General features: G+C 53.2%; 1 protein-coding gene across 1 annotated transcript; it reads left to right on the top strand.

Moving 5' to 3' along the window:
* Positions 1 to 1,880: 1,880 nt before the first annotated feature.
* EEF1A2 (eukaryotic translation elongation factor 1 alpha 2) lies at positions 1,881 to 14,865 on the top strand. The gene is made up of 7 exons (XM_084218197.1): positions 1,881 to 2,093; positions 6,230 to 6,409; positions 7,409 to 7,705; positions 11,698 to 11,848; positions 13,248 to 13,504; positions 13,592 to 13,826; positions 14,518 to 14,865. Exons 1-7 carry the CDS (start codon positions 1,950 to 1,952, stop codon positions 14,643 to 14,645), a joined length of 1,392 nt encoding a protein of 463 aa, XP_084074323.1. The 5' UTR covers positions 1,881 to 1,949; the 3' UTR covers positions 14,646 to 14,865.
* The last annotated feature ends 7,763 nt before the right edge of the window (positions 14,866 to 22,628 follow it).

The raw sequence follows: 22,628 nt of genomic DNA, 5'->3' as shown, positions 1-22,628 counted from the left end.
ATCTTCCATCTCGCTGTCTCCCTCTGACTTCAGCCTTCCACCCTTTCACCTTCCCATCCCTCTCCATTTCCCCCATCCCTCCATCTTCCTCCATCCCTTTATCTCCCATCCTTCCACCTCCTTCCCATCCCTACACATTCCCTCCCAGTCCCCCATCTCTCCCGCCTCTCCCTCCTTCTCCTCCTCCTCTTCGTCCTCCTCCTCCTCCCCCCGTCCCCCCCGCGCCTCCTCCTCCTCCTCCTCCTCCTCCCCCGCCCGGTACCGCATTGCCGTAGTGCGGGGGGGCCGCTGCATTGCGCTGCCGCCGTCGATAGGTGGGCCCCTCCCGCGGAGATAAAGCCGGCGGAGCCCAAGCCGGCAGCCTCTGGCCGCCCCGACCGCCGCCCCGGTAAGAGCTGCGGGACCCCGGCGGGATGGGGGGGACAGCGGGGATGCGGGGGGGGTGTCCTGCCCCAGGGGCTGCGGGCGATCAGTGCCCCCCTCCCGTGTGTGGGTGCTGTCAGCCCCTGCCGTGGGGGGTACCCCGAGGAGGGAAAGGATGGGGCTGGACCATTCCTTCATCCCGCAGGTGCGTCTTCCCGCAGGTGGGAAATAACACGCGAGCCGTGGTGCTTCAGGACGTGAAAATCCTTCTAAATGTCGTGCATGAGGAGGAAAAGCTGATAATCCCCCCCAGCTCCCCCCTTCCCCCACCCTGCCTTTAGAATCATAGAATCCTCGAATGATTTGGGTCGGAAGGACCTTAAAAAGATGATCTCGTTCCAACCCCCCGGCTATGGGCAGGGATGTCTTTAGCTCCCTTGGGGAAGGAATAAAAAAAAAAATAAAAATCCCCAATTCCCAAAGCGATCCTGCATCTCCCCCCGTGTGCCAGGGGTCTGCAGGGGAGAGAGGGACCCGCACCCAGCACTGGCAGCTCCGGGACCGAGCATCTCAGTGGAGCCACAAAATGGCCAGATCCGGGCTGGCAGGGCTCAAGGGCAGGAGGGACGGGACAGCCGCCGCTCCTGCTGCCCAGGGAAGCTTCTCGCTGGGAATGTTACCACCCGCATGACTGAATCGCTATTAGAGCAGCAAACTCCTCCTGACCTCCTTTACTTCTACGGGCAGATTCGTGAAATTGGATTTTATTAGACGTCAGATTAAAGCTCCTAATTGTGCCCGGTTTGTGTGCAGCTGCAGAGCCATGGCAACGCCGGGAGATGCCAGGACAGCTCCCCGGATATATCCGTTCGCATTTTTAGCCTCCTCCCTCTGTTCCATCCAGCAAAATATAATAAACCCCCCAAGTGCAGGCTCAGAGGAGCCCTGGGCAGCCCCGCTGTTCCAGCCCTGCTTGGGGGAGCAGGCGAGGGCTATTTTTGTCCACCCCGTTTTGCAGACACTGTTGTCACCTGAACTGTGCCCAGCGGGGGAGTGGTGGGGGCAGCCCGGCAGGACGGGCACCCTCGGCTCCTCCCAGGGCATGGAGGAGATGCCCTCGGGTTTGGAAAGAGCGAGAAGGCAGCGGGAGCAGCCCCGAGTGTCGGGAAGGTTTTCCAGGAGGGAAGGGCACCTTCGAAGCATCGATGACGTAGCCCGGGGAACCGGGGGTCTCCGCGGTGGAGGGCAAGATGCCGAAAAACACGGCGTCTTGCCGAGACTTGGAGGCTGGACGTGGCAGCCCGAAATAGCCCGGCTGGCCTCCTCCGGGGGCACGCTGGCTCTGCCCCAGCCCGGGCAGAGCTGCCAGACGAGGCCGGGCACCCCCGGGCGCATGGTCCAGCGGGAAGGTGGGGCGAGGGGAGGACAGCCTTTCCCCACGGGCTGGGAGGGGGCTGGCACAAGGGGGGCTCTTTTTGACGCTCCCGACTCTTCCCCCGCAGCCTCCCCCCCCCCCAAAGGCAGCTGCGTTCCCACCGCCCTCCCCAGCGCCGCCCGCCCCGGCCAGCCCCGCGTAGCCCAGCAGCATGGGGAAGGAGAAGACGCACATCAACATCGTCGTCATCGGGCATGTGGACTCTGGGAAATCCACCACCACCGGGCACCTCATCTACAAATGCGGGGGCATCGACAAACGGACCATTGAGAAATTTGAGAAGGAGGCTGCCGAGGTGAGGAGCCCGCCCCTCAGCCTGCCCCCACCCCGCATTCCCACCCGCGGGGATGCTCCACGCTGGTCCCTGCCAGCATCCCGCAGGCAATATTCCCCTTTGGCTGGTGCTGCCCTGCTCTTACATTCCATTTCTCCCTTTGTTCCCATCTATTTTTCTCCCTCTGTGCCCCTGGGTCCTCCCGACTTCTCTGGCCTTGGGAAAACAGGCCACTTGGGCGCTGGCCATCCTCCTTTCTGGAGCTGGGGGACTCCCTGCTGCCGCTGTTAATGTGGGCAGGGCCACCGCGAGGTCTGCAAGATGGGTCAGGGAACCTGCAGTAATCACTAGGATTCTGGAAAAGCCACAAACCATGGTGCTGCAAGGCATGAAATTCCTTCTAAATATGGTGTGTGAGGGGGAAAACCTGATAATCCCTCCCTGCATGGGTCAGGGCTGCCTGAATTTCACTCTGAAGCATCAGTTTCCAGTGCCTGCTGGGGACAAGGTGCAGCATCAGCTGGACCACTCATTTGATCCAGTTGGAAAACCTCATTCCTATTTTCCTCAGGCAGGTAGTCTGGTGTGTAGTATGATTGGCAGCCTATGATACAGAAAAGTGCCTGGAAATCCAAATACTGAAGTTAAATTCTTTTGTTGACCCTTGCAATGGTGGCATTTTATAACAATTTTATCGTGCGTGCATTTAGAAGCTGTCACACAGCAAAGCACCACCTGATACCTGTAATGTGGCAAACCCCAAGATTAAAGAGGAAAAAACAGTCTTGGGAAGAAAAATGTCAATTGGGAGTGCTGAGAAATTAATGATGGTAAATTCTAGAGAGGTGGGTGAGCCAGGAACAGCCTGGCTGTGTTATCCGTAGGGCAGCTCCTGTCACTCAGAAGATGGCTTGTCGTCATCGCTCTGGGAATGCAGATATCCCTCCTTTTTTTTAGAAATTTTTTTTTTCTGTTCAGAATCTCACATTTCATTGGCAAAAAAAAGAAAAGATTTGCAGAGCTGCCACTTTTGATTTCACATTTTTCTGTCTGTCTTAATCTTTTTCATTTGCCGATAGCATCTGAGCTAAATCCCTTATTTTCCTGCCTCACTTCCAGCCTTTTTTTTTTGCATCCTTACGCCAAAGAGCCTCTTCCTTCATACAGAATGATCCCTCTCCCCTGGTTTAAAATGATTGCCGATACCCTTCCACAAATCCCCCCCTTTACCTGTAAGATCAGGTAAGGCATGGCGAGGCTGTCGCCGATGTGATTGCAGTGATTTTAACGGAACAGGCACTTTCACTGCCTTGCCAGGATCCGCGGGCACCGGAGGCTGCTATTAATAGCCTATTGACTGAGCTTACAGACTCCATTTTCTGATGCAGGGCTGGGGAAGGGTTTGCTTCCATTAGGTGGCATTCACAGGAAATGGAGGCCTGCGTGCACCCAAAAGGCCAACAAAAAAAAACCCCAGGGTCTGTTATTTTATTTAAGAGAAAAGAGTGAGGATTTTTCTCTCTTTTTTTCCCTTTTGGTTCAAGGGCAGAGGTAACAATATCTCTGAAAGAAGAGTTGTTCTGTTTAAAAAAAAAAAATTAAATAACCGGTATTTGTGGGCTCCGAATAGCAAGCCGTCCCTCCACTGGGGTTCGATGAGGGAAATTCAGGCTATTTCTGGCACTGAACAGGGAAGGTATTGTGCAGAGTTAGATAATACCCTGGGTTTTTCAACACCAGCCCTGGGTAACTGAATACACCCCGTGAAAGGAGGGAAACTGCTAAATAAAGGATCTCATTTGTCTTCACGTTACGTGTGATGCCGAGCTCTGGGGGGGTCTCACACGTGATGAGCAGCTGGTTGTGTGTGTGGTCATGGCTGATAGCAAGAAGGTGCTGATTCCCATTCAGTTGCCATGGGAGAGCCAGGGGTCTGCTCTGTGCCTCAGTTTCCCCGTGCTGAAGGGAGGGAGTAGGCTGCTGGTGGGGCGAGAGGCTGTGGGATGTGCTGATTGACCTCCTGCCCGAGAAGAGCCCATTATTAATGCAATGCAGAAATGCACCATTGCCTGCTGGGTCTCCATTTCCAGCGGTAAATGAGCCCACTCTGATGACTCCTCCCTGTTCCCGGGGAAGGGGGAGTTTGATGTGAGTGCTGGAAAGGGTTAAACTGGCCCCATCCCTGGAAGTGTTCAAGGCCAGGCTGGATGGAATTTGGAGCAACCTGGTCTAGTAGAAGGTGCCCCTGTCCTTCAGAGGGGGCAGGGGGGTTGGAATGAGATGATCTTTGAGGTCTTTTCCAACCCAAACCATTTTGTGATTCTAAAAACCTCCAAGCTCCTCCTCTCCCCCTCGCTAAATCCAGTGTCAGGAAGATGCTCAGGAGCAGAGACTTGATTCTGGATTTTTCTATGGCAGTGAGAGCTCACAGCTTCCCAGCAGAGATGGGGCATCACCTCCTCGACCTGGCCTCCCCTCTGAGGAGGGGAAATCTCACCCCTGGCTTTAGGATTTTGCCCTTAATCCTCTGGAGCAAGCTGCAAAGTCATCGCAGCACTCAGCTGTTATGAAACAGGCTGTCACCATTAATTCCTTGAGCTGGCTGGGAACAGGGCTGGAGTGTGGGAGATGGACCAGAGCAGCAGACCAGCCCCTTGGGCAGGGTGTGGGCAGGGCAGGTTTGGATGGGAGGCTGTGTTCTCTTTCCTGGGGGGGCTCATCGCTGGAGTGTTCAGTACCTGCCAGAGGGAAGTGCTTCCCTCTGACCCGTGATTGAAAATGGGCCAGGAGAAACTGGGATTGCAGGGAACAGAGGGATGGATGGATGGATGGATGGATGGATGGATGGATGGATGGATGGATGGATGGATGGATGGATGGATGGATGGATGGAAACAGGATATCACAGCTCTGACCTTGCATAACAATAGGAGACCATTAAATCATCTGCAAATGACCTAAATTCCTTTCTCTGCCTTAAAACCTCCTTGTATCTGAGGCCAAGAGCTGATGGCTGCAGCCCATTTTAACCCCTTGCTTTGGCCAAGCTCCCCTGACTGCCCCAGCTCACAGTGGGGTCAGTAAGGGTGGGCTTGTCCTGCCCCATCTCCACCTTGGCAGGATCCCAGCTCAGACTGGGACCATGACTTCCACGCTGGAGGGAAATCCATCTCTCCCTGGTGCAGTGACATCAAAGGACTCCAGCCCAAAGGAGAAGGCTTCCCAGAAGTGCCACCGTGGTTTTACCAGGGAATGTGCTTTATCACAGGGCAGAAAGATTTACTGGAGCTAATCTCCCCCAGTGTGATTTCCTGCATTACGATGTTGGCTGAGATTTTGGCCATTTGGCAACGACAGTTGGTCTGGCTGCAGCTCACAGTAGCTTTTCCTGTGAATTTGCACACTCTGTGGCAAAAATCAATCACGTTTCTATTCTGCTCATAGCAACCATCTCTCATTTCATTTTCTTTTAACCCATTCCATCCCTGCCAGTTCTGGGCTCACTCATGTAGCAATGCCCTTCCCACTAGCCAGCTGCCTCACAGGTCTGAGTTGTGGATTAAAATCACAGAATTAGAGAATCCTTTAGGTTGGAAAAACCCTTTAAGACCATCAAGTCCAACCAGCACTGGTAAACCCACCAGTAGACCCCATCCCTGTGTGTGCATCTCTTTGAAACCATGGGAAATAAAATAAATCTCACAAACAGACATTTTTCAATAACTCCATTAGCATTAGGAAATGGGATAAGTATATGAATATCCTCTCAGAGACATTTAGTGTGAGAAGAAGCAGCTTTCCATGTTTCTGTTCAGGATTTCCCAGCAGCAGTGCAGAACCGTGGTGTTTCATGGAGGAGACCCCATGGGCTGCTGCCTCCACATCCTGCCCACCCAGCCCCACTCACAAATTCACTTCATGGCTCTTCTTCCAGCCTTTCCTGCATCCTACTGAGGAACATGTTAAGAACAATATCTCCTTTCACCTCTATTTTGTAGTAAATAGACCACCAACAGATCCCGAATCTAGGGAATTTTACCTTTATATGTTTGCAGTGTGACCCTGTGTGAGCTTGGGAAGCGCCCTGGAGGGTGGGAGGCCACCACCAGTGCTGTGGGCTCGGGTTTCTCACTGGTTCTTGCCTCTGTGTTGGCCAGATGGGGAAGGGGTCCTTCAAATACGCCTGGGTGCTGGACAAGCTGAAGGCCGAGCGCGAGCGCGGCATCACCATTGACATCTCGCTGTGGAAGTTCGAGACCACCAAGTACTACATCACCATCATTGACGCCCCTGGCCACAGGGACTTCATCAAGAACATGATCACTGGCACCTCCCAGGTGAGGGGATGGGGCCCAGGGGATGGGGGGCTGCTGGAGGGGGGAGGCTGGGGCTGTTCACAAGCTCAGGTCATACAGGTACTGTTGGAGTTCCTTTGGAGGTGGGGACGTGAGAGAGCAGACATGGAGGAGTGTTCAGCAGGGTCCAGCCAGGAGACTGGGGTGGCACCAGGGGACCCAGCACGCCATGGTCCTGCAGCTCCCTGGGTGTCTGGAGAAAGGACATCTTTGGGCACAAAGAGGTGGTTTCTCCACCCCATTTCCACCCACATGATGGCCTGCCTGGGAGCTGGGATGCTGCAAACTACAGGCTTTTGTGTGAGGGCATGTCCACACCATTTTAGCCTCAGACAGATGAGATATACAAGAAACTTCCAACAATACACTAGGTTTTATTGGATAAGGGAGGCTCCACAAATACTTTCTCCTTCCTTTTCCTCAAAACAGCCGTCTTTGTCCCACATTATATTGCCAAACCCAATGGCCTACCCTTCCTGAGCAGGGTGGTTTTCCCTCATTGCTTTGTGGGACATTCCTGCATCTCCCTGTGACTGATGGGTGCTGAGTTATCTCACTGCAAGCCCAGTGAGATTTCCATTGAGGTGCCAGGTGGACTGAGCATGGCTTACTGCCAAACCCAGGCAGATTCTGCTATGTGTTTTGGTACAAAAGCAAATCTAGGGAACACTTTCCATGGCTGGAGTCACACCCATCACCCAGGGAGGTTTTTTGCAAGACTTCAGTAGGGTTTTAGATAAAACCTTGTCTGTAGATGACCAAGATGAGGTCCTGGTCAGAGTCCTGTATCCAGGAGGGATCCACACCGGTTTTCCACCCACAATGCAGAACCGTGTGGGGTTGGCAAGTCTGAAATAGCACAGCTGGGTCAGGTTCAAGGCAGATCAGCAGCTAATCAGGCAGGGAGTCATCTGTGACTCCCTCAAGGCCCTTGGGGTGTCACCAGGGCTGTGCAGCAATTCACTTGCTCTCTCCCCCCAGGCTGACTGTGCTGTCCTGATCGTGGCTGCCGGCGTGGGTGAATTTGAAGCCGGCATCTCCAAGAACGGGCAGACCCGTGAGCACGCCCTGCTGGCTTACACCCTGGGGGTGAAGCAGCTCATCGTGGGCATCAACAAGATGGATTCCACAGAGCCCCCCTACAGCGAGAAGCGCTACGACGAGATCGTCAAGGAGGTCAGCGCCTACATCAAGAAGATCGGCTACAACCCAGCCACAGTTCCCTTCGTGCCCATCTCGGGCTGGCATGGAGACAACATGCTGGAGCCCTCTCCCAATGTAAGTGTGCCTTGTGTTACACGTCTCCCCCACCCTGAGGATCCTGACCTGGGCTGAAGATGAACTCTGTGCTCTGTGAGCATTTCGTGCACCCGTTGTGCACAAAGGCAGGATGGATGGGCTCACTCTTCGTGGGTGCTGTGCCCTGGCCAAGCATCCCAGCAGCTGAACATGAGCATTTTCAGGAGATGATCTGTCTGGCTTTGCTTCCGGGCTGGGATTTGAAGTTTTCTCCTTGTCAGAGCTCATGGTGACATTAGAGCAGCAATTGTCACTCTCAGCAGGAGCAGCGGGTGTGTTTTTAGGGCATTCTTTTCTGAGGGGAATAACACAACCTGGGGGCAGGCTTGGAGCAGCTCCCACTGGGTCTCAGTCCCCTTTGCCATCGATGCTCTGTGTCACTGCAGTGGCCAAACCTCCTCTTCCAGTGCTGGGCTCTCACTCCTACAGGTGACATTTTCTCCAGAAAGTACCAGATTTCCCATGCCAAAACCACAGTTCCCTAGAGCATCCCTTTGAGGCTGCTCCTTTTCCAGTTGGTTTTGACTCCCTCTGTGATGGGGATGGTGGGGAGGGTGCTCTGGGTGGGCTCGTGCCATCATTTCACACACCAGCTTAAGAAGGATGGAGGTTTTTGGCAGACAGGCTGCCCATAACTATTCTGACATGGTTTTGTTGGAGAAAAAGCTACCTCAGGGTTAGTCTTTTAAAGAAATGATGGGCTGGAAAGCTCTGGCCAGAGGAAGGTCCTTGCTCTCCTGGTGACTTCTGTGTGACCTTGAGCAAGTTGCTCAGATCAGACACCCCAGGAATCCCTTGTGAAACCAATGGGAAATTTGATGCTTAAGGGGACTTCAGGACATCACCTGCAGATCAGGGCAGGGCTCTGTGATGAGTGAGGCAATCCACGAGTCCAGCAGCAACTGAGGGAGGTCAGGGATCACAGGCCTGAGGAAGGGGAGTGCTGTAATGCAGACTCACACAGTCATGGAACACAGCTCCTGCCCTGCACAGGAAAGGCAGCTCACTTGGGATGGCTTGGAAGGAAGGAATTGTTGGGGTGCTTGGGAGATTCCTGTTCCCTGAGGAGCAGAGCTGGGATAAAGGTCAGCCACGGCCATGCCAAACCCAGCCCCGTGGTTCCTGAGTGCCTCAAATCAGGCAGGCTCCAAATGTCAGCAGCTGCTGGGCTGGGAAGATGATCCTAAACAATTCTCCTATAAATAGGCAGCAGAGGGGAGGCACAGAGCAGGAGGGGCTTTGTGACCCTCTTCCTCCAGAGGGGTCTCAGGGCAGGTTCCCAGTGTGATGTGCTGCCCGAGAGAAGGCAGGGGATGAAACAACTCTCTCCTTTGTCCTAAGGAACCAGCTGGCTCCTAGGGAATTGGGAAGAAAACCTGGCCTCTTCTGGAGAGGGTTTAGGGGCAGGCTCCTCCTCCTCATATTGCACCATCTCTGGGAAAGTTTAAGCAGCAACCTGGTGTAGATGTCTCTTCTCTCTTTCCTCGCCTGAAAAAGCTCTGATTGTTTTCACTTGTAATTTCTGGACAGGTTTCACTGAAGCACAAGGCAGTCAAGTGACATGTCTGTCTGTCAGGGGACTTACCAGAAGGTGGGGATTAGAGCCATGATGTCCCTGCAGCTCCTGTTGCCTCTGAGCAAGGGGGGTGTGGTGGTACGTCAGGCTGGAACTGGCTCTGTGTGGGAGACTCCAGCCCACAGCCCTGTTGCACAGAATCCCAAGGCCAACTGAAAAAATGACAGCTGGGCTGTGCTTCCATCAAAGTTTGGCATTTGAGAGCTTTTTGGGAAGTGGGGTGTTCTGTGAAGCAGTTTGGTGATGCTTCAGCTGGCAGAATGGGGCCATTCCTTGTGGTGTGGGAGATTTTCCCCCCATGGGATGCTGCAGCCCAAACACTCCCAGCCTCTGGTGTGGTTGCCTGGGGCAGCAGCCTCAACACTGGGGTGTGTGCCTGGGGGTGTTGAGGTGCTCCTGGGCTGGGAAAAATCAGGGAAAGGCAACTGCCCTGTGAAATAAACTTTGAGTGTTAAAGAGCAGGAGCTCAGCTGTTATGTTGGGGAGCTGGAGCCTGTCTGCCTTCAGGATTTGGTCAGATCCTGTTTTGGCCATGGGAGTGATGGAGTAGGAATTACTCTTTGGGGAGCAGATTTGGGTAATACATGACAGAGGTTTTATTTGGGTGGCCATAGGAGGCAGCACAAACCAGGCTCTGCTGATGCCTTTTGCCCTGAGGCCATGCTGAGAGTTTGCAGAGATTTGTTCCCAGAAGGTGCCTATGTTCATATTTGCCTGATTCTTGGCCTGTCAGAAGTCCCCTGGAGAGAAGCACATGGGCAGAGGTTGTGTGCCAGAGCTGTGTGGGGCAGAGGGACGGGAGCTGTGGGCACTTGGTGGCCACCATCCTCGAGAGCAGAGCCTGTGGGCAGGTGGCCACCAGGCAGCTGCTGGCACAGGTCCCTGCCTGGCGTTTGGGCCATGCAACAGCAGAGTGGGGGAAGCTCTGAGTCATCCTGCACACAACACGAGGCTCCCTCGCTGCCTGGATGCAGTTCTCATCTTGCCAAGCTGTGCCTGGCTCTGGGTCTGGCTGCACAGCGAGAGCTGCAGTGCCCTGGGAAGAACCCACTGCAAAAGTGTCCCCAGGCTCCTCCTGCCACTGCCACCAAGAAAGACAAGCGGTGTCAGACGTGACCCTCTGGAGGGGCTGACCTGAATGCTTTGGATGCGAGCTGAGTTCCCTGGCTGCATCCTGTCTTTCCCTCTCTCCTTCCCAAAGCTGGTGCAGATTGCAGGATAGGAAACCAGACTTGGCACAGCCACGTCCTGCAGGGATGGCTGTGAAGCTGGGGGCACTTTGGGGATCTTGCTTCACCCCAGCTCCTCATGCCCACTGCACTGTGCCATTGGTGCTGGTGCTAAGGCAAAAAAGCCACATCCACAAAATATGTGAAAAATTTGGGACACATAGAAAGCATTTGACATTAAAATGGGAAAATACTGTATAATCCTCCCTGTGCAGAGGCAGGGGAATGGCCTTGCAGACTCTGACCTCTGCTTGTTGTGTGAGGGTTGCCTCAGACCCACGACTAAATTTTTCTTTCCAGCGAGCTCCAGGTGTTGCTAAAGTTTCCAGATGTGCAGCATCACCCCAATAAAGCCCTGCAGTTCCCTGCATTTAGCCATGGTACCTGAGCACATTTTCACCCCTCTTTTCTGGGCAATTTTCAGTTTCAAAATCCACTTTAAGGCGGGAGAAGGGAACATCTGTGAGAAAGCAATGCTGTCTCTTGGCAACTTGGTCTGAAGCACCCTCCCAAGCCAGGGTTTAGAATCCAGACCCTGGAGGGATGATAGCAGGAGAGAGTGGGGAGAAGCATCTCTCTGGGGCTCGCCTTGGAGAAGCTTGAACCCCAGGACTGAAGGCTGAACACTTTGTAGCTGGTACTTGGCTGCAGACCCTGTGGTCCCTGTGCTGGAAGCAGCATCCCTGAAGGATCTAGGCAGCATTCCTGGAGGATCCAGGCAGCTGCTGCAGTGCCCAGGGGTTGGTCTTGAAAGTGGGCTGTGAGTTTGCTGGCTTTAACCACTTCCATCCTTTTTCTCCTGTTAATGGATGTGTTGCTTGTTTCTAGAAGAGAGAGAGGGAGATTGAGCAAAGGGAGCAGATAAACCTGCAGGGATGGTGGAGTGGAAGGAGCTCCCCAGTGCCCTGGTAAAGCCAGGACTTGTCAGAACTGACTTTATGGGTGTTGTCCTGGTGGGACAGCTCTCTGGGTTTACCTCTGGGTGCTGAGGACAGGCACACTCAGGGCATGTTGGAAGTGTTGAAGGGCAGGTTGGATGGGCCCTGGAGCAATCTGGTCTCATGGAAGCTGTTCCCTCCCATGGCAGAGGGGTGGGACAAGATGGTCTTTAAGGTCCCATCCAATCCAAAGTATCCTATGGTTCTCTGTGGCTGCTCTCTTCCCAGATGCCTTGGTTCAAAGGCTGGAAGGTGGAGCGCAAAGAAGGCAACGCCAGTGGGGTGTCCCTGTTGGAGGCCCTGGACACCATCCTGCCCCCGACCCGCCCCACAGACAAACCCCTGCGCCTGCCCCTCCAGGATGTCTACAAGATTGGAGGTGAGCCTTGCCACTCCCCTGCCTTAACTGGAGTTTTCATTCCATAGAAATTTGGGAATGACATTTCCAGGTGTTGGGAAACTGGGTGGGATTTGACTCTTCAAACCAGGGATAATGTTGGAGAAAAGGGTGGTAGCTCCAGGGCAAAAACCCCATTTGAGCTTGGGCTGTCTGGGGTGAAGGTGGGCATGCCAAAGGTGCCCAGGGACCAGAGGGGAGCAGCAGCTTTGTGAGCTCTCCCCCAGGGAACACATGATGCCAAAACGGCTGCAGATTTATGTGTCCCAGAGGTCATGGCTGGCCAGGCAAGTTGGAGGCAGCAAAAAACATTCTGTGACCCAGGTGAGAGACAAGACCAGCAGGGAGGGCCACTGAAGCTGTGCATGGCAGCTTGGCTGTGACCTGCCCGAGCTTCCCAAATGCTGGTGTCCATCACTGGCACCTCCTCCTGCCGAGCTGTGCCAGCCATGTGGGGAGCACCGTGGCTGACACGTGTCCCCTTCCCTCTGCAGAGGTGATGGGGACACTTTGCTCAGCTATAAATACCCCTCTGTGAGCTCTCTGACCTGCTGGCATAAGTGGACAGCACTGCTGACTCCCTGGCTGCTGGATCAGGCGGGCACAGACTTTTCCAGCTCTTTCCCACCCTTTTCCAAGGACACATGCACTGCAGGGGTCAAATGTGGGATTTTAGCTGGGTTTTTAATGCAGGCTGCTGTTGTTTGCAGTGGACGTGAAAGGTGGTGAGCAGGACTGTGTCCTCCCCTAGCTCAGATGGGGCAAAGGGATGTGGTTTTACTGGAAGACAAATCCTTGGGGAGGAGAGACCCTGTGGGAAGAGGGGAGGTGGAGGCAGCAGGATAAATGTGGAGGAGCAGATGGATCCAGCCAACCTCTTCAATCCCTTTTCAGTGTTGTTTCTCTCTATCATTCTTCACATGCCACCAAAGGGAATTTTTCCCAAAGCCTCCTGGTGACACAGGGTGCAAAAGATCCCAGTCATTTAATGAGTCACCCTCATTTTCTGTCGCAGCTGGTGGTGTGGCCATCAGGGATGTGGACAGTGTTGTTGCACACATACTGGGATGTCCCAGTCCTCCATGCAGGAGATGCCACAGCTGCTCCAGGAGAAGAACTTTTGGGACATGCAGATTGCTCAGGAATTTCTGACTATGGGTTATTTATTTTAAAAAAAAGCTTTGAATAGGAAGGATGGACTCGTAGTGATTTTCAGGATCCCAGTGTTGATCTGCTGAAAACTTGGGGGTTCTGAGCAAGGAGCAAACATGTCCTTTGGTGACAACCAGTGTAGAAATCTTGCTTTTGCTGAATCCAGGTGCTGGCCCAGGGATATACCAAGCAGGTTGAATTTTGCTGCCCTCTGTCCCTGTCCCTGCAGGGATCGGCACAGTTCCCGTGGGCCGAGTGGAGACCGGCATCCTGCGGCCCGGCATGGTGGTCACCTTCGCCCCTGTGAACATCACCACTGAGGTGAAATCCGTGGAGATGCACCACGAGGCCCTGAGCGAGGCTCTGCCTGGCGACAACGTCGGCTTCAACGTGAAGAACGTCTCGGTGAAGGACATCCGCCGCGGCAACGTCTGCGGGGACAGCAAGTCCGACCCGCCGCAGGAGGCAGCCCAGTTCACGTCTCAGGTGAGCGGGGCTCGTTGGTGCCACCACACCCAGCTTGCCACCATCCCCCAGCTGCCAGCCCTGCCATGACACTGCTTTGTCCCCCAGGTGATCATCCTGAACCACCCTGGCCAGATCAGCGCTGGCTACTCGCCCGTCATCGACTGCCACACCGCACATATCGCCTGCAAGTTCGCCGAGCTGAAGGAGAAGATCGACCGGCGCTCCGGCAAGAAGCTGGAGGACAACCCCAAGTCCCTGAAGTCGGGTGATGCAGCCATCGTGGAGATGATCCCTGGCAAGCCCATGTGTGTGGAGAGCTTCTCCCAGTACCCACCCCTTGGTAAGGAAATGGCTCTTTGGAGGTCTCCTGTGGAGGAGCGTGAGGGCTCTGTGGGTGCAGAGCCCACACCAGACATGCTGAGCTTCCCCCAGCTAGATGGGGAGGGAGCTGAGGATGTTTTTCGCTCCCCCATGTGCTTCTGAGCTGGGTTTCCAAAGGCTGGGTTTTCCCTCTGGGAGCAACAAGACCTTTTCTTTATGGTTAGTAAACCGTGATAGTTTCTGAACACAGAAACATTTCCTCCTCTCTGCCCTAAAACAACTGGTCAGGAGAAGAAGGAAGGAAGTTTGCTCAGTGGAGGCCACCTTTTAATGCAGGGAAGTGCCATGCTTGAGTTCTAGGACAGTTTGTATTGGAAATGACATTAAAGGCCATCTTGTTCCACCCCCCTGCCATGGGCAGATACATCTTCTACTAGACCAGGCTGATGTTGCACATCTGGAAGCTTTAGCAGTGCTGGGAGCTTGCAGAGAAGAAACAGGCTTTAAGTTTAGAATACAGTAATTTAAATAGAGGAGAGTATCAGGACTAGCAAGGGCTGCTAGCTCAGGGCTTGTCCCTGCAGGACCCTGCTCCAAGGGCAGGGATGGCACACGGCACCATGAGTAGGGGGCTGTAGATCCCACCACCACCCTCCCAAAGAGCTCAGCCTCGGTGTCTCACTGGCATTCCTCCTCTGTCTGTCCCTCAGGCCGCTTTGCTGTCCGTGACATGCGGCAGACCGTGGCCGTGGGCGTCATCAAGAACGTGGAGAAGAAGAGTGGTGGGGCTGGGAAAGTCACCAAGTCCGCCCAGAAGGCCCAGAAGGCTGGCAAATGAATCGTGGGCTCCCAGTGCCTCGCGCAGAAACCATCCCTGACACCAGGACGCTGCCACCAACTCCCCCGGGCGCACGTGTGCACATCAGCTTGTAAGAGTTTATATGTCAACGACTGGATGCTCACCATTAAGGTCCAGTGGAAATTCTTTAAAAGGAAAAGCATGTTCCAGCGTTTGTGAGGCTTCATGTTAATTTTACCAATAAAACTGGTACAACATCCACAGTGGAAAAAACAAACAAACAAAAAAAAAACCCCAAAAAAACCAGACAAATCCCCCCTCCCCCCCCCCAAAAAAAAAAAAAAACCAACCAAAACCAACCAACCCAAAAGGTGTGGAGCTGTGTGTGTGTGCATCTGTTACTGAGAGGGGCTGGGTTGCCTGGGGGTTGTAGTCTCACTTAGAGTAGATGGTGGGCACAGGAGGGGCTGGGATGGAAATAAGGAGGGAGGAGGACAGTTGGGAGCCCATATTCGGGGTGTCAGCCAGCACTCAGCCCTTCCCCAGCTTGCACCACTTGACCCGGGTGACTCCCTCAGCCTGAAGCAGCAACAGCTCTCACAGCATTTTCAGGCTCTACTTAACCAGCTCAAGCCTCTAAAATAATTTTCCAGGGTTCTTATTATATTTTTTTCATGCCAAATAGGCCTAAATTGAGCTTCTACAGTTATGTCACTGAAAGAAAGGAAAACAGGGCACCCCATGTCTCTGTAAGGGGGAGCAACATCACTTTGGGTCTTTGTGATTCCCCGTCATTTTGGGAGCTGTGACTGAGACTGCCTTCTCTCCCCACATGCTGCTCTGCCTCACACATGATGGATCCCCAGCCCTTTCCACACAACACAGCAGAAACATTTCTTCCTGACTGAAGCCCAGACATGACTCAGGTCCCACAAGAAGCCCCAAAACTCATGGTCTTCACCCAGGGCAGTGTCTTGACTCCCATCACAATCTTGCAGCCCCAGGCAAGGTGTGCAGCTCTCCCAGCTCCACCCAGTGCAGCTGCCCCAGTCCAAAGGGTTGTGGCTGCTGAGTGGTTGGGATTGACCAAAAAGCCCCAGCCAGGAGCTGTGAGGGGCCTGAGTGGGAGCACAGAGTGTGAGGAGGAGCTGCAGGTGGTTCAGTGGGGCAGGGAGAAGGAGGGAGGCGGTGTGAGAGTTGTGCTTCCACTGCATCATTCCAGGGATGTTTCCAAGGGACATTTCCTCCCTGGAGGAGGCATTAGCAGCGTGCTGGGGCATCCTGAGCTTGTCTGTGCCCATGACTTGGCCTTCAGGAGGAGACAGTGCTGGGAACAGATGGCTCTACGCTGTCTCTGTGAAGGGCAGCATCATGCCAGGCACTTCCCAGGAGAGCTCCAGAGGCACCAGCATCATCATTACTGTTTGTGTCACAAAGCCCTTAATGATCCTAATTAACATCTGATGCTCTGCAGTGCTGACTGTCCCCAGGCAGAGCCTCAAGGAGCTGACATGCAGCTGAATTACAGAGAGCTCTGCATGCTCTCACCCTGCCTGCTCTCCCAAAACTCTGCCCATCCCACACCTGCATCTGGCAGCCCACAGACACACACTGCCTCCCTGGGCCAAGATCCCCAACACCGTGCACAGGCCACCAAGGCTCCTCACCCCTCTCCCCTCACCCCACATCCACAGAAATCAATTTGATTCCCAAGGTCTTTGTGGTACCTGGGCTCTCTGAAGAGCCGTGTCCTTGGCATGCCACGCACTGGAAGGGGATCTGGGGATCCCTGCAGGCACAGCACAGCCACAGGAGAAGGCTGTGTTCCCACTGATAGTTTAATCTCATCTTCCAGCTCCTCCTGCATTTCCCAGCTCCCAGGGCATGTTTTCCCTGAGACAGCTTGTGCCTCCTCCTGGGTATTTCCAAGCAGAACATCCTCATGTGCATGATCTTCCTGCATCCTTAGGAGCAGCAGCAACAGGAACTCCAGTGGGAATATCCCTCCCTCGCTGCTCAGGAACCTCCAGCTCCCTGTGCCCCATGGAAGCCAGCCCCTGGCACAGCAGGAGTGGGGGACAGAGAAGAGCAGGAGCAAAGTCTGCACCTCTCTCGCTATTTTAAAAGCAAAAACAGGCCTGACAAAACCACGGCTTCGTTTCCATAGAAATATGCCAGGGGAGCTGTGAAAGAGACTCTGGTAGCACTGCACAAGTGGTGAGGTAATTAATGGTGGAACTGCAGAACAGCGAGAATATAAACCCCAGAGGATTTAACTCAGACTTGCTCATGGCTCAGGGCAGGGCCAAGTTTTCAGCCTCATTTCAATGTGGGTTGGTGCCCCAGGTGATCTGCAGGAGCAGAAAGGAGAGATGGAGCCTGCAGTGAGATCTCAGCAGCCCCCCATTTTGGGAGGTTTGGGTCAGGATCTTTAGCGAGACAGAATTAACAGAAATATTGTTATTTAAACCCACTTCAAAGCATGAAGTTCCCAAAAGAAAAATATTATGAATTTCTGGGCATCTCAACACAGTACCAATGAAGCCACAACCTGCCTCCAGCCAAACCTTGGGTTTAATCTGTTGTGCATCTGTGTTTTGGGATTGGATCAACAACCCACCATGTGCAAATCACTGCCTCACCCCACAGGGCTTGCAGGCACACAGGCAATGATGCCCTTAGTTTGACATGATCCACTTTGGGGTCCCACCAAAATGATAAACAACCCGACAGCCCCCTGAACTGGACCACAGGTGGGTTTTGGCAAACCTTGCAGCGAGCTCAAGCTGATTTTGGAACCATCAGTGTTGGAGCAGGTGGGTGTGTGTGACCCACGGCAGGTGATAGGGCTGTGGCGGTGAGATGGATTTTAAAATACCAAATTCCCCTTCAATTCCTCCCTGCCATGGTCAGGTGTGCCAGGACGCCACAAGCCAGGGACCAGAGGCATTTTTTCATAGCAACTTTTATTGTTTTGGAGTAATTTTCCACCCCGGTCCTCCCTGAAGGCGTCGCGGTGGCTGCTTCCCGTGGCAGCCTCATCGGTGCCATCTCGTGGAAACAGGGACAAAGTCCTCCTGGAACAGCTGCCAAACCGAGGAAATTCAGACCCTATCCCTGCTCCTGCAGGCAGGCAGCACGTCCAAAGCAGAAGGAATAGCATCGGGAGATGCAAAGTGCTTATTGCCATTTCTCTGGGGACCAGAGTTTGCAAATGTGACTGTATTTCCTGAAATTTGAAGCTGGTGGAGGGAAAATTAATTGAGGTTGTTGGAAGGTCAAAACCCATCAGTGCTGGCTCTGCTGTACAGCTGGGGATCAGCTCCTCATGAGGAGAGAACCCAAAGGCCTGGAAGAGGAGGGAAGGAGAAGGAGGTGTGTGGGGCTGGATGTGAACCAGCACCCAGTTTCCAAAAGGGACATCACCTCCACACGAGCACACCCTGTGCACAGCATGGCACTGGTGCCTTGGTGGGGGCTCCTGATGGAGGAGGGAAATCCCAGGGATGGGACCATCCTTTAGGTGTGAATGGACACCTCTGCCAAACCCCAGCCCCGTGCTGACTGCTCCTGTGGCATCCACTGGAATGAGGAATGAGTGCTCCTCCCTTCCCACCTCTACCCTTGTGTCTGCCTGTGTACTGTTAATAATTTAAAGTAAGTTTTCTTAATCCAGTGGAGCTGATTGGCCGACTCAGCAGGCGTTTGGGGCTGCTCTAAAAAATTTATAAGGCTTTTTCAAGATTGCAAGTGGAATCCAGGCTGCAGATGCTGAGCTGGGGGAATTTGAACTGCCTGCTGCCCTTCTGCACTTGGAGGGGAGTTAAAGCATCAGCCACAGCCCCTTGTCAGCCTGGGCAGGTCCCTGAGAGACCCAGCATAGGCCACACATCAGTGGCAGACAGAAAACCTCTCCAGTCAGGGCAGCTCCTCTCCCATGGCTCCGTCATCTGTCACCAGACTTTGCTGAACCTTAACCCCACACAGGCAGTGAGGTCCTGCCTGGGTCATGCTGACTCAAAAGTCTTGGTGACATCTGAAGCATTTACACAGCATTTGAAAATACAACCCACTGGGGGAAAAAAAGGAAATGAAGATCTCCTGACCTCCCATTCTGTTTTTGCTGCCTTGGAAGACCATGGCACTGACTGCCAAGGAGGGCAAGGTGCTGTTCAGCCCAGAACTCGCAGAGGGCATCACCCAAGGGAGTCCTGCCATCGCTGCTGGTGATGGAGGTGCTGAATCATCTGTGGGAGCAGTGGGAATGATGCACATGTAGCACAAAGTGACTGTGTGACCTCAGAAAGTGACTTCATCCCTGAACAATGCCTTCCCTTGTGTCCCAGCAGATGCTTCTCTTCTCCTTGGGCAGTTGCACAGCACATTTCCCCATGCAGGGCTGCACTGCCCTGGGCAGCTCTCCATCCAGCATTGGTCTAAATCACCTCTGCTCTGCCTCCCAGCCCAGGTGTCTGGGCTTGGCCTCTTTCCTGAGCAGATCTGCACAATGTTGGGCACTCAGGTCAGAGCAGGTGGGGCTGGGGCCACCCCCAGCCTGGGCAGTGCCTGGGGATGAGGAGTTCTCCCTGGGTTTTGTGTCCTTGGGGCTGGACACAAAGATCTTGGAATAAACCTTCTTGGGAAGCAGAGGATGGGGGAAAAGGCTGATCAGGGCAGAGAACATCCGTGCCTGGGTGGGTCTCATCTCTCCATCCTGCTTCCATCACACCCCCTTCACAAAATCCATCAGCTACCCTTGGCCCCAGAGGTACAAATTCAGAGTGGAGGGAGGGAAGCCAGGCTCTCCCCCAACATTCTGTAACATGCCAAGGGCCAAACCTGGGAGGTTTTGACTGGTTTCCTTTAGCCACCTCCCTCTGCATTTCCCCAGGTGCAGCTGCAGCCTGGGGAGCACAAAGGAGCAGCTCTGGCCAGGGCAATGCACCACTTGGCACGTCCCATCCTCCTCTTGGCCTGTGCTTTACCCTGTGCAGAAATATTGCTGAGCTGAAGAGAAACTGGAGCTGTAGCACAGCCCAGGGTGCAGCTCTGGGCCAGACTCTCCCTTCTGCCTGGGGTAGCATTTAGCCACCACTCTGATGCTTTATGGAGAGGTACTGCAGCACCTTCAAATAACTCATTTCAGCTCTGCTCACAAACACTCCTTGGCTGCCTGCAAATTTAGGATGGCCTGGTTTTTCTTAGTCGAAATGATTTGTAATCACCCCGAGTCTGGCGCTGTTCTCATGCCTTATATCTGCTAAATGCTCTCTGCATTGTCCTGGCCAGCCACGACCGAGCACTCAGAGTGATGAGTCTGGCAGCAGCCAGGCTTTGGGATGGGGATGCAAGCAGGGCAAGGAGAAGAGGACAATCCCCAAATATCAGCTTTGTGGAGATGTGATGGCTGTGACAGCAGGCATCTGGCTGCGGGTGTCTGAGCTGGGTTTTGGTGAGGGGCAGGAGTGCAGGGGACACTGCAGAGTGTGTGCCAGCCCTGCCACCCCTCACATCAGTGCAGTGAGAGGATCCTCGCCAAGGACACAGCCTGGAATTGTCCCCAGCCCCGCCCTGAAGGACTGCAGGGACCAGCGAGGGCGGGAGGAGGTGGCTGTGATCGATGGGTCCCCGAGGATGCTCCGGCGGTCCCGTCACAGCCAGGGTGGGAGGGAAGTGATGAAGTGATACCGTAGGTCCAGAGCTTTGGTGTCCTCCCAGCCCACAGGGAGCCCACAGGGAACGTGCTGAGAGTGGGGACAGGGCAGGGTGGCTGAGGCTGAGTGTGTGGGAGTCCATAAAATCAGAGGGTTTTGGGAAAGCTGCAAAAGGCAGGCCTCAGAGACAGCAGAACTGGGATTAGAGCTGAGCAGTAGCCATGAGATTTGTCAGCAGAAAAATTTTGTGAAATGTAGAAAAGTAAGAACAAATAGAACAATGGTCTGTGTATTAACGCTGGTCTAGAATTACTCCCTAAGCTACAGAAAAATTTATCTAGCAAGATATTAGGAAATTCTAAGCTTAATAATGGAGCTCTGTGCATTGTGTTGTAAGACTTACAAGCAGGTCCTGTATTTGAAATAAGCAGGCATTGTTCTAACTGAAGGTACGTGTGCTTATAGCAGTTGGATGGAACTACTGTCAATATGCTTTGTTTTGTGTGATTGGTCAAAAAACTTATAAAGTGAGTTGTAACATTAAGTTCTTGGTCTGTTGCCTAGGATGTGAGCTGCTGGCATCTTCCCATTGTCATAACCATGTACTGAGAGTGATGCTGGAAAATAGAACAGCTCAAGGCGCGTTCCCAGCAGCCCCGTCCTGCTGGTGATTTGCACAGAGCCCCCGGCCAGCGATGGAGCACATCTCCAGGTGGAGCTGGAGTCCCTCTGCCCGGGCAGCTGAACTGTGCCCAGCTGACAGCTCCTGTCAGGCTGCACACACAGCTGGGTTTTACAGCTGCCTCCCCTGCCCTGCAGCTCAGAGGTGCTGATGGAGAGGTTTAGAGGGCACAGCCAGAGCATCCGAATGCCCCGAGGACAGGAACAGAGTGAGCAAGGCGGAGTTGGGAGGACAAAAGAGGGGTTTTGTGAAAATCAGGCTGGAAGTGAGGAAATGCCACCCTGCAGGTGCAGCACCCACATTTTCACCTGGGGGAAGGTTCCCACAGTGCTTGATCCTGCCCTGTCCAACACCTGAGATGTTAGCAGGTGCTTTCCACACAGGATCCAAAGTGAGCCCACAAAGAGGGAATTTCATGATGAGTAGAACCAGGGGTGCCCATTTCCCCATGGATTTATGTTTCTAATAATGTCCTGTGGGTTCTCTGCTGTCCATTATTATCATGTCCCTGTATCACCAGTTCCTGCAGTGAGGAGATTTCTGTCCTCTCTCTCATCAGGTATTCTCACTCAAAGCAATCTGAAATGCCCCCCTATCTTTAATAAAGAAGATAAAAATTGCCCAAAAGCTCTGCAGTTATTAAAGGAGGGAAAAGAGATGGAGATGCACGTACACCAGCTTTCCTTAAGACCTCAGGTTAAAGATAAATAAATCATAAACCCTTGCCCTTTTACATTCTTTTGATTTCCCTCGTGTCCAGGCTGAAAGACTGACGAAAGCCTGCAGCAAAAGCCCATGGTGCAGAGAAACTATGAATTTAGTTACTTCAAGAGTTTTTCTTTGCAGATGACACATGGTATGCTGTGACAGAGGCAGGAGCATGGAGACAGCCACGTCTGCCTGGCAGCTTCCCAACAGAATTATTCCATTTTTTTTTAACCTGAAACATGGATCAAAAGCAGCTCTCCTAACTAAAATCAAAATCTGATATTCTTTCTTCAATAATTTTGAAATGGAAAAATATTACATGGAAAAAATGTAAAGCAGATTTAAAAAAAAAAATTGGAAGGGTTTTAAAAATATCTCTCAATAATGAAGAGGTAAAATAATTAATCTTCAAGCTTTTCAGAATTATAGTAATTGGGTTTGGTTTTCTTACCTTCCAAATCTGTACATTTTTACATTTCAGAAAAAAAGACAAAGAATTGAAAAAAAGCTTTTTCATCAAAAAAGGAAAATATTCTTTTTCTCCATGCAGGTTTAGAGCTTTAGCATCTCCTCATGCTGCTCCCCTCCCACTGCCAGGGACCCTCCCAGCCAGTGTCTTGTACCCCCTTTCCCTGCTCTTCCCTAGGGAACACCCCATCCCTGGGACAGGATCAGATGGGATTGCCGCCTTCAGAGCTGGCTGATCCTGCACAGCTCCCCAGGTGCTGTAACCCCACAGAGCTGGAATCCCCCTCACATCCTGCCCCTGCATCCCCTGCCCCACACACCCACAGCCCTTTTCTGCCCCCAGCACCGGCCAAGCTTGGGCTCCAGGAGGTCCCTCCTAACCCAGGACCCCTGGCACCATCTGGAGCCCGTTTATTGGAGCTGCTTTCCCTTCCATGTCAGGAGAGAGCACAGATCAATCTGATGTGCCTCTCCTTGCAGAGATGATGTGTCAGAATCAGCTATTTCAGT

Source organism: Fringilla coelebs, assembly GCF_963513975.1.
Source record: "Fringilla coelebs genome assembly, chromosome: 18".
In the NCBI taxonomy this organism is placed as follows: Eukaryota; Metazoa; Chordata; class Aves; order Passeriformes; family Fringillidae; genus Fringilla; species Fringilla coelebs.
This window is presented reverse-complemented; position numbering and strand designations above follow the sequence as displayed.